The sequence below is a fragment of the Nicotiana tabacum genome, chromosome 6 (assembly GCF_000715075.1).
Source record: "Nicotiana tabacum cultivar K326 chromosome 6, ASM71507v2, whole genome shotgun sequence".
Taxonomy (NCBI): Eukaryota; Viridiplantae; Streptophyta; class Magnoliopsida; order Solanales; family Solanaceae; genus Nicotiana; species Nicotiana tabacum.
The window spans coordinates 60,309,929-60,323,145 of NC_134085.1; the positions used below are offsets into that span (position 1 = coordinate 60,309,929).

General features: G+C 37.9%; 1 protein-coding gene across 1 annotated transcript; it reads right to left on the reverse strand.

Moving 5' to 3' along the window:
* Positions 1-1,903: 1,903 nt before the first annotated feature.
* Positions 1,904-2,314, reverse strand: LOC107805706 (uncharacterized). Its single transcript, XM_016629777.1, has one exon. It carries the CDS (start codon positions 2,312-2,314, stop codon positions 1,904-1,906), a length of 411 nt encoding a protein of 136 aa, XP_016485263.1.
* Between the last annotated feature and the right edge of the window lie 10,903 nt (positions 2,315-13,217).

The following is a 13,217-nucleotide window of genomic DNA, read 5'->3' on the forward strand; positions in this document are numbered from 1 at the left end:
GTTGTCCTTTGCGTTTATTTACAGATTTTCTATTGTTACCTTATTTTATTTTGATGTTATAGATTCCTTTACCCTATTTGCCTTGTGATTGTTACGTGGGTGAGGAAGTGTGTAATGCACGAAGGGTGATGCCGTATATTGTTTTGGTGAGAGAGTGTTAAAGAACGAAGGGTGATGTCGTGCACTTGTCTTTTATTTCCTGATTTTTATTGATAACTCAGTTATGGTTTCTCTATATTTAATTGATGGTTTCCTGTTGATACTTGTTGTACCCCGCAACATGATTCCCCCTTCCTATTTTCAATTGAACTGTGGTGATCCTCATATTTATTTGTTGTTCTTCTGTTATTATTCGATGTCCCCTCATCATGTTACCCCCTCCCATACTTAACTGCACATTATTGTTCTTCTTTTCCGCTGTATGTGATTTAACTGCGCAGGTTTATTTGGTAGTCTAGTCCTAACCTCGTCACTACTTCGCTGAGGTTAGGCTAGGCACTTACCAACACATGGGGTCAGTTGTGCTGATACTACACTCTGCACTCTTTTGTGTAGATCCCAGTGTTATAGACTTCGGACCGCAGTGAGATTGCTGCTTCTTGTTCATCAGGCAACCCGAGGTAGTCCTGTAGGCATCCGCAGTCCTTGGCATCTCCTTCTATCTACTATTCCTGTTTCTTTCATGTATTTCCAGAGACAGTGTTGTATTTATTTCCTTCAGACCTTTATCTGTAGTACTCCTAGACAGTCTGTGAAGTTGTGACACCAGTCTTGGGTAGATTTGTTAGGGATTGGTATTAGCAGTATTATTAAAACTTTACAATGGACCCTTCCACTTATTCAATTCTGTTGTTATATAATTGTTGGCTCTTAACTGTTATCGGATTAAAAATGGAAACAAGGTAAATAGTTTAGTTGGTTGACTTGCCTAGTTTTCACTAGTAGGCGCTATCACGACTCCCGAGGGTGGGAAATCCGGGTCGTGACATATATCTGGTAAAATTTTCACTAAGATATTCTCCACTTTTATCAAACCTTAGTACTTTGATACTTTTACCAGTCTACTTCTCAACTTCACTATGGAACCTCTTGACATATCATCAGTGAAAGTGATGAAGTAAGAATATCCACCTCTAGCTTGAATTTTCATGGGCCCACAAACATGTGTATCAATTAGTCCCAATAATTCAGAAGCTCTTTCTCCACTTCCAGTAAATGGAGATTTGGTCATTTTTCCTTTGAGACAAGATTCACAAGTTGGATATGATTCAAAATCATACTTGTCAAGATACCCTTCCTTGTACAACTTGTTAATTTTTTTCTCTCCAATATGATCAAGCCTACAATGCCAAAGGTATGTATGATTTACATGATCATCTTTTTTCCTCTTAAGACTTGAAACATGCATAATCGAATTAGCATTCACATTAGGTAAGACATAAACATCATGTTGGAGATAGCCATTCACATATAAATTATCACCATAATTCATAGAGCAAATACCATTGCCTAAAATAATGTGAAAACCACGTTTGTCTAACATAGAAGCTGCAACGTTTGCACCATTTCCAACTTGTAGATTAACTTCTCCTTTCTTCAACCTTCTACTTATCTAGAACCCCTACAACATATTGCAAATGTTATAACCACTGCCAGTATCTAATACCCGCAATGAAGAATTAGTAGTAGTTAAAGAAACCTTGAAAACATTTTTGATTAAAGTCTTACCTTGTTTCTTGTCCTTTAAAGTTGCAAGATACTCCTTGCAGTTTCTCTTCCAATGTCCTATTTTCTTACAGTGGAAACATACGGCATCAGATTGGTTAGCTTTGCCTTTGGGTTTGGTCACACCACTCTTGGGCGCAATAGGCTTTTTCTTGGGTTTACTTTTACCTTTACCCTTCTACTTAGAAGAGTTTCCAACCAACATGACAGTTCCTTTCTTCTTCTCAGATGCAAGTTGATTCTCATAATCAATCAACATGTTAAACATCTCATGAAAATCACAATCCATTTTATTCATATTGAAATTAATAACAAATTGTGAAAAGGATTCTGATAGTGATTGCAAGATCAAATCTTCAGAAAGCTCTTTACCCAGTTTGCACCCCAACTTCTCAAGTTCTTCAATAAGATCAATCATATGATTGACATAGGGTCCAACTAGAGAGTTTACTATCAATTTGGATCCAAATAAAGCCTTAGATAGTTGGTATCTAGCTGTCATGCTTTGTGTAGCAAACATCTTCATAAGATGTTCAATGATTGCAGTTGGATCCATATCCTGATGTTTCCTCTGTAGTTCAGAACTCATAGAAGCGAGAATGATGCATTTGGTAGTAAGACATTCCAAGTATTTCTAATAAATCTTGGTAGCATCATCATCATCCTCATCTGGGACTTCCTTGGCAGGCTTATCGATCACATCAATAAGTTTTTTATGCATGAGAACAACTCTCAAATTTCTGTACCTATCATCAAAATTTGGTCCTACCAACTTGTTGGTCTCAAGTATTCCACACTGTGATATAGTAGACATATTGAGAAATCTAAATTAAAAAAGAGAACATAATATAAGAACCTATTTACACATATCATAAAGACATGAACTTTTATCTAAATGATATTTCCACTAATTATTTTAAACTATTTACCCTCATTATAGTTTACGAAATCTTTATTTCTGTTAGTAGAGAAAAGGAATCCTTCAACAATATGTATGAGCCCCTTGGAAGTCAAGTCGTTTCTCACATATATTTTAAAGGTAGGTACTCTTACCAATTGTGTCCTCATATAATTTCCTTAAATAGCTCTATGTCAAATAGTCTCATGGTAGTCAGGTCGATCCTATCGGCATAGTTGAGTTCAACCATCAGGAAAGCAAAGAACTTATTAAATTTTATACTCCCCGGGTGGTCCAGGCGTCTAGTGTAAAATTGATTAATTCTTTCAATCCATACATCTAATGCAATAAATAATTTTAATATATTCTCGAACTATAAGTCTCCTGGTAGTCAGGCCGCTCCTTATAAATAAGAAATAAGTAAAATAATTTACTTTGATGGATAGCTCTTTAATAAAATATCTTATATTTTATTATTTAAGAACCCAAATTTATTTCAAGGGGAATTGTTGCTAAAACAGTTTTTAATAACATGAAGATCAAATCTTTATAGCATGTTAATTTAGTTCAAGTTGTCTACATGCTTAGTCTTAAATTAATTTACATCACATGTAATAAATAATTCAAAATTATGTAACGAACAAGCACGTGACATAAAAACAAAATTCAATATTCTTTTAACATGTTTAATCTATATATCACATATATCACAAAAAAGTAATTCATGTCAGAATATCATTATTAATTAACATCTCATGAGCTAATAACAATTAAAAATAACAATAGAATCATATAACCTGTTATAGATTCCCGTCGTATCTAATACAAAATTTCAAATTCAAGTTATGAACTATCTCAATAGTTATATGAATACATATTTTATCCACAATAAAATAATATCAACTTTCAAATGATTTGACTATTGTACAAGACACATGTATTATGGTTTGAACTCTTCAAATATAATATTAAAATATTTCGTAAATAAATTTTAGACACAATAAACCAAGACTCTGATACCACTGAAGGGTTGCGTATAGGTGTTCATAACATGCCGCGGAAGACAATAACAATCCTAGATAGATCTTTTCGTGTTTAAGATTTATTTACATGTCAAAGATAGGATTTGAGATGTACCTGGTGAAGAGAGTCTCATTTCAAAATTCTTCGATAGTGCGAAGACTCTATGCGTATCAACACCGAGACCGATCCTTGCTATCAACTCTTTGATCAACGAAACCCGCGAACAAATTGAATGAACTATTGTGCTAAAGTATTTCTCACAAACTTTAGCCCATACGTGAAAGACCAAGAAACTAAATTTTCTTGTCAAGAGTATTTCTTGACTCTTTCAATATCTCTGCGTGCGGCAAAACCTATTATACGTTTTATATGTTGTACTTCATAGGTTTTTCCATAAAACTTCTTCATATATGTGTACTACCTTAGTAATCCATTTTCCAATATAATGAGGAAAAGTCAGAGGCGGTGACTTTGTGCAAGTGTGTGTGTGTGTGTGTGTGTGTGTGTATACTCAACACTACCTTAGTAATCCCTTTTCCAATACAATGAGGAAAAGTCAGAGGCGGTGACTTTGTGCAAGACTAATGCCAAACGTAATTTCCAATTGAAATTTGAATCCCATGACAAATGGGTATCATGTTTGCCGACAAGTCCTTTTGGACTCTTACGCTACTTAATCCAATTCAAAATTGGATTACAAGCATAATTAATATTATATAGACAACTTTTGTGCAATATCAATTATATTATATATATTACATATATAGTTCAATCAAGAGATATATTTTAATTTTCTATTCCAAATAGAAAAGTTTAATTTGTTCACAATATTAATTATATCCTCTGTGCAAGCAAAGAATATAATAATATTTCATTTGGACTAATAACTAAATTTATTTGACTAATTAAATTCTTTAATTTAATCATCATATAATAAAGTAATTAATCCTTTAGCAAAGATCAGAACACTCGTTAGTGTGCGACCCCATAGGTTCAATACTAAGCCGGTATTAAATTGATCATATCAATATACTAATCAAGGGTGGCATCTAGCAACACTCCTTAACAACCGGATAGCATGAAGTATACAATTTACTCTCAAGAACATGTAGAAGAATAATGTATTAATTCCTTCCGTCCTTATAGCGGCGACTCACCCTAGGATATGGTGCAACTGTCAAATCCTAATAAGCGACCAACTATGTGTTCATATCAAATATAATCGACCATTGAATGACCTAAGAAACTCATTTATTCTTTCATTCAATTGTCCTGGCTAAGGTCTTAATTTGGTCGTTTATAATTCATGACAACATGGAGGTTAAACGCATTACCAAGAGATGACAGATTCCATCTTGATCAATCACTAATTCTACAAGCATTTAATCATACCCAATATCCTTTTAACTATCGCCCTAGGGCCATAGGTGTTTGGTATCAAAAAACAATAAATAACTTGTCAATTACTATGATGATCTCAGGTCAAAGGAAATTTTTACATTACATTCTTCAAGAGAATATCCTATTGACAGTTTATGATAATTCTAACCATTAGGAATTATCCAATGAGTCGGTTCAATGATCATATCTCTATATGCATCATCTATCTATGTAATTTAGTTAATGAGATCAACTAATTTTTATCCCATAAAGACGATCACATAAATATTGATCTAACTGGATTAATATGTCCAAATTAATAATCCTACGATCAAGAATAAATTTAGACTAAATTATAAGAAACTTTACTCTCATTATCATAATCTCCATCACAATGTCAAGTCTGAATATTTAATCAAGGACCTTATCAAATTAATCAAGCAATTATTAACAATGATAAAAGAATATCAAATGCTATATATATTTTATATCAAATAACATTCACAAAAATATGTTCAAATCATCAAATATGATATTAGATCTAGGACATATCTACTATATCCCTAACAGAAAATGTGTCACGACCCTAAATCCGAACTCGGTCGTGATGGCGCCTCTCGTGAAGACAAGTCCAGCCGACACCTCCCATTTCAATTTTAAGCAATCAAATAATAAGAATTTAAGTTTAAAACATGATAATTAATCCAAAAGTGAACAGTTAACAGTACAATTGCGGAAGATAAACCCAACACAGCCCGATACCAGGGTGTCACTAGTCATGAACATCTAACAATACGCTACAAGTCTGAAATGCCTACTAAACTATTATAGAACAACTGATAAAAAGATAGAAATGAGATAAAGGGGGAGAAACACGGGTCTGCGGACGCCAAGCAGCTACCTAGTGGACTCCAAAGTCTGCCAGGAGCTCTTAACTCGCGCTGGCAGGATCAACAATGCCTGAATCTGCACACGGGGTGCAAGGAGAAAAGTGAGTACTCCAACTCAGTGAGTAATAATCTTAAATAAATGACTGAGAGATATGAAAACACGTAAGACACATTACAGGCTATAATGAAGCAGAAAAAACAATGAATCAGTAAAGATATGTATAATCATTTAAGTTCAGTTTAAACTTCATGAAATGCCTTTTCAACAATTAAACAGGTAAATGACAGACAAATAAGGAAGATAAACACATAAAGGTTCGCCCCTCGGGTACAAAGTCAACAAATCCACCCCTCGGGCAATATCTCAGAACAATACCATCCCATCGGGCTATATCTCACATCATAATGGGTACCCGCGCTCACTGGGGGTGTGCAGACTCCTAGAGGGCCCGTTACGGCCCAAGCGCAATATCAAGTCATCTCGTGGCATCATCACTAGGCTCCCGACCTCAGATCAACAAGCCACCTCATGGCATACATATCTCAGGCCCTCGGCCTAACACTCATAACCGGTGTTTCCTTACAACATAGGCCCTCAGCCTTACTCAGTCAAAATCCTCACAAGCCACTCGGGCAATAGTAAAATATGATTCTCAGCCCAAATATCATTTAAAAGATCATTTAAGTATTAAAACAGAGTAAGCATGGTTGAGTTATGAAAATAGTGGAATATAACATGACTGAGTTCAAGTATAAAGTCAAAATAGTGAGGAAATATCAATAAAAATCCCCGAAGGGTTCAAATAGTTGGAACGAGGCCCAAATATGGCATTCAGCCCAAATCATGATGATAGCAAATAGATTTAAGTCAAATACGCGGTAAAATATTCATTCAAAATGGACTAAGTCACAATCCCCAATAGTGCACGACCCAACACTCATCATCAAGCGTGTACGTCACCTCAATATAGCACAACGATGTGCAATCTGGGGTTTCATACCATCAGGACATCATTTACAATTATTACTCACCTCAATCCGGTCCAAACTCTAGCCCGCGATGCCTTTGCCCCTCGCATCGGCCTCCACTAGCCCAAGTGAAAATATGTTAAGGGCACGAAGCCCAAGCGACATCAAAATCAGAATCACGACGTCAAAATATGCTAAGGGAACGAAGCCCAAGCGAAAATAATCAATATACAACACAAATCCCGAAATTACCAAAACCCGACCCCGGTCCCACATCTCGGAATTCGATAAAATTTACATCAATAGGTTCCTTATCTCCCCATGAGTTCATACATATCAAAAGTTTTGAAATCTGACCACAAATGGTCCTCCAAATCCTTAAGTCTAGGTCTCCAATACCAAGCCCTAGTTTCCCCAATTTTTACCCTTAATTCCCATTAATTACAACTCTAATCATGAAATTATATCGTAGGAACAATTTTTAGGTCCAAAATCCTTACCTCAATGAAGCATCCATGAATTCTCACTTCAAAATCGCCCAAAACTCCAGAATTCACGTTTAAAAATGGTGAAACCCTCTGAAAATCGCGAAGGAAGAAATATATACATTCTGACCTAGGAATTTTTGCATCTGCGATCAATCCACTGCATCTGCGGTACCGCTTTTTCAGTCCAAGAGTCGCTTCTCCGGTTTCTCACTTAGACGCCTACTTCCGCTTCTGCGATTCCCCTTCCCGCACCTACGCCATCGAAGATGCGTCTCCTCAGCCGCTTCTGCGGCTCCAACCTTCCTAGGCCGTTTCCACTTCTACGGCCCTCTTCTTTGCATCTGCGGCATTGCACCTGCGGTCCCCAATCTGCAGGTGCGGTAATACCAGAAGCAGAAAATCTGCAGCTCCATAAAAAATTCCAAACTCTCCGTCAACTATCCGAAATCACCCCGAGGCCCCCGGGACCTCAAGAAAAAGCACAAACATATCCCATAACCTTATTCAAACTTATACAATTATTCAAAACACTTCAAAAAACATCGAATCAACGAAAACTCATCGGATTCAAGCCCAAGTTTTCAAAATCTTCTGAATTCCGCTTTTGATTAAAAACCCAACCAAACCATGTCTGATTAACCTGAAATTTTGCACACACATCCCAAATGACCCAATGGAACTACTGCAACTATCAGAATTCCATTCCGACACCTATATCAAAATCTGACCTACCAACCGAAAATCGCCAAAATATCAACTTCGCCAATTCAAGCCTAAATCTACTCTGAACCTCCAAAACTCACTCCGATCATGCTACTAAGTCCAAAATCACCTCCTAAAGCTATCTGAACCATCGGAACTCACATTCTAGCCCTCTAACACATAGGTCAACATTTGGTTGACTTTTCCAACTTAAGCTTCCTCAAAAGAGACTAAGTGTGTCAAACCTTACCAAATCCTTTCCGAACCCGAGCCAACCAACCCGATCACATATTGAACCGATAGAAAATGCAATAATAAGGATAAATAGGGAAAACGTAGCGATAAACTCATGAGATGACTGGTCGGGTCGTCACAAAATGCTTTTTAACTAACTATATATGCATGATAAGTCTGTTTTATTTGTTAGAATGTTTCCATGTCTTTATTGTTAAAATTATTCCTATCTGATTCCTGAGTCATATATAGCAATTCACAAAATTCCATTATCAACTATTAGTACCAAATATTACTAACTTTCGCTCTTAAAATTCTTGATGACGGCGTGCACTTTGCTCAAAATTTTGGATGGTATTGTTAGTCCGCTATGCTTCATCGCCACAGCAATGAGCTCTTTTCGTTTTGGTCACTCAAGTAAATGTGTAACGACCTGGCCGGTCGATTCATGAGTTACAGTTCTGTTTTCCCTATTTCTGCTTCTTTATGTCTTAATCAGTCGTATTGTATGGTATCGAGTTGGTTGGTTCGAGTTCGGAATAGTTTTGGTGAGGTTTGAGACACTTAGTCTCTTAAGTTGGTCTTTTAGTTGGAAAAGTCAACCGGAAGTTGACTTGTGAGAAAACTATCTTAGAATTTAGTTTTTATGATTTGGATAGCTTTGGAATGTAATTTGGGACTTAGGAGCGTGATCGTGATGTATTTTTTGAGGTCCGAAGTAGGTTTGGGCTTGAATTGGCGAATTTAGAATTTTGGCATTTTTTGGTTGATAGGGGAGATTTTGATATAGGGGTAAAAATGGAATTTCTGAAGTTTCAGTAGGTTCGTTGTGTCATTTGTGACGTGTGTGCAACATTTCAGGTCATTCGGACAAGGTTTGATAGACATTTTGATCAGAATCGAAATTTTGGAAGTTTTTGGAACCTTAGGCTTGAATCCGATGTTATTTTGTTGAATTGATGTTGTTTTAGGTGATTCGAAGTTTGGTATAAGTTTGGATAGTAGTATATGGATTTCTTGTGCTTTTGGTCGAGGTACAGGGGGCCTCAAGATGATTTCGGGTGGTTGACAGGATGTCACGAGCCTAAAAGCGACCCGATCGTGATGACACCTATTGTGTAACTAGGCCAACCGACACAACTCCCTAATTAACCATTTAACCAATAACAATCATTTTTAAGCCTTTAATTACTCAGACATTTCATAATAAAAGTATAAATGAACAGTGCGGAATAAAATACACAAGCCCGACATCGAGGTATCACAAGTCACGAGCATCTACTAAGGTCTGAACACAATGAAGAGTGTGAAAATATGCTAAAACAATCTAAGGAAGACAAGAGGGAGAAGAGTAGGGCTGCGAACGCTGGGCAGCTCCCTTGCTAACTCTGATGACTCTGCCACTGAGCCAACACCCGTTATCGGGTTCGGAAATACCTGAATCTGTACATACGGTGCAGGGAGTAATGTGAGTACGCCAACTCAGTAAGTAATAAAAGTAAATGAAAGCTGAGCAGTAAGAAAACACATAAACCACGTCAAAATGCTACAACAAATGCAGGATATTTCCAACACAGTACAGAAATCATTTACTTCGTAAATCATGCACAGTTTCAGTAAGACCTTTTAAAACAAATTTTTAATTGTTTCAAACGAGTGATAAAATAGTGAGAAAACATGATAGAAACGTAAATAGCCCCTCGGGCAAAACATGTACCATAAACCGCCCCTCGGGCACAATATCAACAGAACCAGCCCCTCGGGCTACCTCATAATCACTTGTAATCAGCCCTTCGGGCATAATATAAATCAAGAACCGCCCCTCAGGCAAAACATGGATCAAGAACAGCCCCTCAATCAACAATATGAAATAACAACATCCCATCGGGCTACATCATATCACTCACACTGAGTGCCTACGCTCACTGGGGGTGTATAGACTCTGGAGGGGCCCCTTAAGGCCCAAGCGCAATATCAAGCCATCTCGTGGTATCATTAAACATGAACTAGGCCTTATAACAAGCAATCTCATAACGTAACAAATCAGGCATTCGGCCTCAAAGTCATGAATCAGTACCACACTGCTGAGACCCTCAGCCCGATTCCATAATATCCTCACAATATAGGCCCTCGGCCTCACTCAGTCAGAAATATCTCAAGCCACTCGGCAATAGTAAAACATGATGCTCAACCCAAAATATCATTGAAAATATCAAAAACAAAGTAAAAATAGCTCAGTTGTTTTTACAGTGAGGAATAGTAGTAAAAATCCCCTAAAGGTCAAAAATAGTTGGCACGAGGCCCAAATATGGGATTCAGCCCAAAACATGATAATACTTTCCAAAACACACTGATATCAAACAAGTTTTAATCAAATACGCGACTTAACAGTCGTACAGGACGGACTAAGTCACAATCCCCAATGGTGCATGACCCCGTGCTCATCATCTAGCGCATGCATCACCTCAAAGTAGCATAACGATGTGAAATCCTGGGTTTCATACCCTCAGGACAAATATTTACAATCATTATTTGCCTCGATCCGGTCCAAACTCTAGCCCGTGATGCCTTTCCCTCTTAACTCGGCCTCCGAATACTCCAAATCTAGTCAAAAGCAGATTCATACCATCCAAATATGCTAGGGGAACAAAGCTCACTCGAAAATAACCAAATTATCAAAAATCCCGAAATTGGCCAAACCCAACACCCCAGCCTACGTCTCGGAATCCGATAAAAATTACATCAATAGAGTTATTATACTCTCATGAGTCTATACATACCAAGAACATCAAAATTGGACATCAAATAGCCCCTCAAATCCCCAATTTACACTTTCCACTTTCAAGCCCTAATTTCCCAGTTTTAGGCTTTAATTTCCACAAATTTTAGTTTTAAACAAGTAAGAATCAACATAGGATCGAGTATTGAGTTCAAAAATCATACCTCCAAGTGTTTCCCTTTGATTCTCTCTTCAATCCTTATCAAAAAGCTCCAAAATCGCTCAAAAATGGTGAAAGATAGACCAAAAATCATGAACATGGCTATTTAAACATTCTGCCCAGGCCAAAAATTCTTTCTTCGCGAATGCGGTCAAAGCCTCGTGTTCGCGAAGCACAAATAATTCACAGCTCAAATTTCTTCTTACGCGAACGCGAACACTACCCTCGTGAATGCGGTGCCTTACTCAGCTCATCCTATGTGAACGCGTTTCTTCAGTCGCGAACGCGATGCTTTAGGGCCTGGTGCCCAAGTTTGTTTCACCCTTCTACACGAACGCGAACCATGGCATGCGTTCGCGATGCACAATTAGACTCAACCTTCGCGAACGCAGGACCAACATCGCGAATGCAAAGAATAACTGGCCTACCTCACTCGACATCTCTTCGCGAATGCGAGGGACCTATCGTGAACACGAGGGCCCTCTCGTGAATGCGAAGAGCAAAACTCTACAACACTGATCTGAAGAAATCTGCAACTTTCAAAACAATAATTTGATCCATTTAACCACCCGAAACTCACCCGAGGCCCTCGGGACCTCAACCAAACATGCCAACATATCCCATATCATCATTCAAACTTGTTCCAACCTTCGGGATGCTCAAAACAACAAAACACCAAGATCACATCTGATTTAAGCCTAAGAATTCCAAAAACATCCAAATTCCGAATTCCATCAAAAAGTCTATCAAACCTCGTCCGAATGACCTGAAATTTTTCACACATGTCACAAAATGACACAACGGACCTACTCCAACTTACATAATTCTATTCCGACCATTATATCAAAATCTCACCTATCAACAGGAAAACGCCAAAAAATCCCATTTTCGCCAATTCAAGCCTAAACCTTTCGCGGACCTCCGAAATACATTTCGATCATGGTCCAATGTCCCAAATCACCTAACAGAGCTAACCAAATCATAAAAATTCCAATCCGAGATCATATACTAACAAGTCAAAACTTGGTCAAACCATTTAAATTTTAAGCTTCAAACTGAGAACTGTTCTTCCAAATTCATTCCGATTACCCTGAAAACCAAAACCAACATTTTACATAAGTCATAATACATCACACGGGGCTTTTCATGCCCGAGAACTGGAAAGCGAAGTGCAAAAGCTCAAAACGACCGGTCAGGTCGTTACATGGGAAGTTTGGAGTTGGAAAGTGCAACTGAAGCTGCTGAAGTTCCTGTAATAACCGCACCTGCGGCTTGGGGACCGCAAGTGCGGGACTGTAGAAGCGGACTATAAGCCGCATATGCAAAATTGGGTGTGAAGAGATGAAGGTGCAGGTGCAGAAGTTGGGTCGCACTTGCGAGACCGCAGGTGCGGTAGATTATGCGTAGATACGGTTTTGAGGGTTTAAGTGGAAAACACAGAAGCGGTCGTCTGGCCGCAGAAGCAGCTCTGCAGGTGCATAAAGTGTGCCGCAGGTGCAAAAACCCTCGGCCGAAAAGTATATAAGGTTTCCTTCGTGAATTTTTAGTTATTTCATCATTTTTCTCATACGGGTTTGAGTGTGAGGGAGCAAATTGAAGAGGGATTTCATGGAGGTAAGGTTTTTGGACCCTAAACTTGTTTCTATGATGGTTTTGACTAATTAATCTTGAAATCTATGGAAATTAGTAGCAAAAATTGGGGGTTTAGGGATTGGAAATTGGAGACCTTAATCTAGGGATTTGAGGGCTCATTTGTGTTCGGATTTGTGTATTCTTGGTATGTATGGACTCATAGGAGGATAAGTAGTTTATTGATATAATTTTTATCGGATTCCAAGATGTGGGCCCGAGGTTCGGGTTTGGCCATTTTCGGGATTTGTGTTGTAATTTGATTATTTTCGCATGGGCTTCGTTCCTTTAGCATATTCTAATGTTATGATTCTGATTTTGGGTAGATTCGACACGGGTT